A 4,728-nucleotide genomic window follows, 5' to 3' on the forward strand; every position below is an offset into this window, starting at 1 on the left:
TGGAAGAGTGCAGATTAAAGTGGTAGGGTGTTTCCGGAAAAAGCCAATAAACCCTGCGTGTGTTTCTGGAATGTGTCTGACTGGCAGAAAAGCTGAGCTGAGCTGACACGGCATGAGAACATCGGCTCTCTGGAGCTCGACAAAGGAGCCTGCCTCCTTCCGCTGGGAATACTGGTCACCACGCAGCTCCCGGGGACAGGGGGCATCGCCTGGAGCGATGGAATGGCTGCAGAAAGAGGCACCTTTGAGCACAACCGAACCTCAGCGTGACTTTGCTCCTCGCTTGACTATGAGTTATGGAAAGAAACACCCCCGCTTTTGTGGGCCACTACAACCAAGAAGAGAAAGCAATTCCTGCGTACCCGTGCTGTGAAGTCGACCGCAGCTCCTCGGTTTAGCAGCAGCGTCGCCACGTTGACGTTTCCATAGTGCGCGGCGATGTGCAAAGGTGTGAAGCCGCTCTACAAAGGGAAACAGCCCTTAGTACGGAAATCACCTCACACAAGACAACCCGCTTAGCTAGAACGCGCTTGCACAAGCCGCTGGCCCACAAGTGGGTTGTGTCGAGTCTATCCAGGACGCCTCCTTATTCCAATTTGAAGGCAACGTGGGTCTCTTGGGCAGCATCTGCTTACTGGTTTGGGATAAATGGCCACAAAAGGTGTTGGACTCTTATGTCACTGCTCTTACAAATAGGAATATTGATGACATATTTCCTTCCTCTTTTTTTTTTTTTGAAAAAGCAGTGGTTACTCCATACATAACCCTAGAACTTGATGTACACGAGAAACTACTTAGCAGCGCAGTGTAAGAACGATAATTACTGTATTTCTATACAATCTGGATCTCAAAGGATCTGAAGAAACGTTGCCATCTATACGTCAGAAAACCCCACGGTTTACTTCTTGCCTCTTGAACACTAGAGGCTGAGACCTGCTCCAGCTACGAGAGAGAGAATTGCTTGACAACAACATCAAAAAGATTAATTTTTCAGAAACTAGAACATGGAGCAAGCTTTTAGGCTCATAATTAATTCAAGGACCTTGCTTTTGAGGTTTCCCTGCAGAGCTTCACACTGATTTGATCAAATTCTACTGTTAGTTATAGAAAGCAAGAAATACTTTGGGCTTCCAGACTACGCTGCATTTTCAGCTAGGTTTCATGTTCTTCCGGCGTCCAAACCATCACTTTAAACTACTGATGGAATAAAGCAATGAAGGCAGATGTTGCACCCCAAAATCCACTTTATTCCCCCGAAGCACAGCCATCGGGCTGCTATTTTACCCTGGTTCCGCTCACTTCCTTGCCAGCCCGCAGGGGACCCTGGCCAAAGCACAAACGCTCCCTGAACCCACCGTCTGCTCGCTGTGATAAGTCACCAGGGACATTCTGCTGAGGATCTTGGGCACCGCAAACACGTTAAGCCGTAGCCTGAACGCAGGCTGCCTTAACAGCTGCCTTCTCGCGGACACACGGTACTGAGGAGCAGGAGAGGTAACGTCCTCCTCATTGGCCACAGCGAAGAACATGCCCACGGCTGGATGCCAGAGAGAAGCTCTCACCCTGCCCTTCCCATCACCAGCTGCCTCGCGCCCACGCCACCAGGAGCACAGTCAGACCCGTGGTTTTTAGTGGGAGTGCATGGCAAGGGGTATTTCCGGAATCCGGAGGAGAAGCGGACCATCAGCTGCTGCAGGTAACTCCTGATTCTGTGCTATCCCCGAAGGACCTTGCACAGCTTTATTGAGAAGTTCAGAGCAGAACAAGGGTAAAAGTAAAGCAGATGCTCTGAACGAGGTTTTACCTTGGCGGATTTTGTTATTGTATTGTTTCGTTATTGGTTTTTTGTTATTGTAGAAGAAGGAAAAGGAATGTTACCATTATTGTGGCTGGGCCAGACCCCTTAATTCAGTTATGCCGAGTGAGTGCATTTTCCTGATTAATGACGCTGGGCTAGAAGAGCATCTCTATCCTCTCAGCTCCGTTACCCCCCTCAGACTTCTTTGAATCAATGTGAATTCTCAGAAGTCTACAGTTCAATAGTGACACAAATAAGAAGAAATTCTAAGAAAAGGAGGAAGAAAAGCAAGTTTGCTGAGTCACAAATGTCTATGTATTAAAAACAGACTCATCTCTTCAATGCAGTGCAAATAACAGAGAGAGAGATTGCCACAGAGCAGAGAAAATAATTACAAGTAACAGAAAGAGTAATTAAAAATTTTTGATCTCGGTACCTCAGTCGTCCTATTCACCATCATCTGATGCAGCATGGTTTGGGAAGAAGAGGAACAGTGTTAAAGACTGGCCGCAAAACGAGGAACTGTGTTGCTTTTTGCAATGAGTTATGCTGTTAATCATGGGAAAAGCCGTTCAAGCATGCATTAACTTCAAACACCACCAACGTTCCCAGGGCAATAAACCAGTATCCTCTCTAACAGGGGAGCAGCGGCTCTGCTTCCATTCCAGCAGCTTCGGGTTTATGAATAACAAGAGAAAGCTGGTTACCAGCAAACGGGAGGCCTAACTAAAAAGCAGAAAAACGAGTACTTTGTCATTACTGCGGAGCTAAATGCTGCAAAGGTTGATCTGTTACTGGTGATACTGGTCGAGCAACTCGTCTTCCCCCAGAGAAGAAATCCCCTTTAACCGTGAAGGTGGAGGAAGTCAAGTTTGTCGCCCGCCGGCGCTCAGCCGCGTGCCTACCCGGTTACCTCTGGGGCAGCGCGCGTTACCTTGGACTGCACGTCGGCATTGTGGTCGTTCTGCAGCAAGAGCGCCGCCGACTTGGTGTCGTCCTTCCGGGCGGCGATGTGCAGAGCCGGTAACCTCACCTTGCCCTTGGTGTCGTTCTCCAGCAGGATGGCCACCGCCTGGTTGTGGCCCTGCTGCAGCGCAACAGCCAGCGGAGTGAACCCGTCCTGCAGCGGGGAAGCAGGAGAACGTTAGATTAGTGGCGCTCGCTGGGAAAACAAAGCGAGGTTGGAGGGCAGCTGAGGCACGCGGAGCGGAGCAGCTCTCCGACCTGTGACTGGCGGCGCAGCGAAACACAAGGGAAGGGAAGAAAACACGGTCTTCTGTGTCTAGGGCAGAAGGAACACCTAGAGTTATGACAGCCAGGAGGTGAGAAAACCGACTGAGGCACTTTGGACGAGGCGCAGGAACGAGACAGAACCGATCCCAAACAGGAGCATGGAAAATAATAAAGGACGAGGTCGGAAGGAATGAGAGCTAACACATGCTGCAGGAAACATCTGAAGAATTGCCTGAGCCATTTTTCCCCTGGTAATCTAATCACGCTCCGTCCCTTTTGCGCAGAACGGTGGGTAGGTGCGTTGTGAAGCGATACTGCTCTGGTTTCTTTCTGTGAGAGAGATTGAATTCTGCCCGGTGCGTTAAAAAAGGGGAACAGCTGATGGAACAGCTGAACTGTAAAGATAATTCTGAGATTGGGGCTATGTTAGGTGTCGAAATGGCTTAATGCATTTGCCTTTCACCTCTGGGAACGCGAGGACAAATCCTGGATTAGAGGCCCTGTGAAACCGAGCTCGTCTCCTCTCGGTTTGTATGCGCACACGTACCGCAGCGCTAGAGGAAACGCATGCCTGCTCCGAGTGCTTCTGGCGAGCACAGCTCTCCGGAGCTCAGGGACAGCATTTCTCCAGTCTTCGAGGCCACGCAGAAGGTCCTTCTCCACCTCTCCGCCTCAGTTCAGGCTGCCATCCCCCCTTGTTTAACGCACCTTTTCTTCAGTCTGTCCACAAGACTAACACTGGCACGTGTGGAAGGGGACATGGCTCAGGCCACACGTCACTAACACTGAAACCATCACCTCAGCCAGACCTGAACCCAAGACTTCTCTCGTTAGGCTGGAAGGGGGCAGAGAGCCTTTACTCTGCAAGCTACAAAGGTGAGAACCAACCTTTCTGATGGCAGGAGACGGACTGGGTCTTGTGTCAGAGTGGGAGGCATTGGATTTTTTTTCTCCTCCCTACCCTTTTTAAAAGCCGTCAGACATATCCTGTGAGTTCCAGCGACGTCTGGATGTCAAACTGAGGGCTGTAGCCAGGCCAGGCTCCTGGAGAGCCAACAGTTCCACTCAGCTCCTTCACAAGGAGCGTGTTTTCTGCCGCGTTGCCTGGCAATCCCACGGGATTTCACGTGTCAGAAAGCTGCCGTGTAACGTGATCGCCATAGATGCAGGCCAGGAGAGGATTATTTCAGGAGCTGTCATCAAAGGGTACAGTATCCATCGAAAGAAGGGACAGCACAGCAGCTGTTGACATTGGCAGCTCGGTTTAAAGGAAGGGGGAGTGAGCAAAAATGCACATTATTTCAAACTCCTCCGTTTGTGAAGGCAATCCTGATGGGTGAGGTTCTGGACAGAACAGGGAAAAGTAATAAACGTGAGCAAAAGCACTGCCAGGGGAGGAACTTCCTTTATCTCTGCTTCACACGGCACGTCCGTGTCCACAGACAAACAGAAAGCCACCCACTTTGCAGCACAGAGCCTGTTCACTCTTGGCTTGGAATAAAAGAACACACGGCAGAAAGAGAACAAGAGGAGGACTCAGAATGAGCAGAGTCCTCACGACCCAGGAGATTTCCCCGCTGCCCTCAAATCCTCTCACTTGCAGAGGAAGTTCTTAGGATTCCGTTCCTCCTGAGATGGAGTCTCGCCTCTCCTACCTTGGCGCCTGCCCTGAAGCTACGGCGGGGTGCTCGCCACGG

At 50.5% G+C, this 4,728-nt stretch overlaps 1 protein-coding gene across 1 annotated transcript in view; it reads right to left on the reverse strand.

The window, feature by feature from the left end:
• LOC104493204 (ankyrin-2-like) overlaps positions 1–4,728 on the reverse strand; it is a gene marked incomplete at both ends in the record, with an annotated part of 38,632 nt that overhangs the window by 12,676 nt on the left and 21,228 nt on the right. The window contains 3 exons of the mRNA XM_010135850.1: positions 363–461; positions 1,356–1,400; positions 2,733–2,918. Of these exons, the coding sequence (XP_010134152.1) occupies positions 363–461; positions 1,356–1,400; positions 2,733–2,918 (330 nt within the window). The remainder of the gene's footprint in view (positions 1–362; positions 462–1,355; positions 1,401–2,732; positions 2,919–4,728) is intronic.

Source organism: Buceros rhinoceros, unplaced genomic scaffold (genome assembly GCF_000710305.1).
Source record: "Buceros rhinoceros silvestris isolate BGI_N320 unplaced genomic scaffold, ASM71030v1 scaffold5705, whole genome shotgun sequence".
Taxonomy (NCBI): Eukaryota; Metazoa; Chordata; class Aves; order Bucerotiformes; family Bucerotidae; genus Buceros; species Buceros rhinoceros.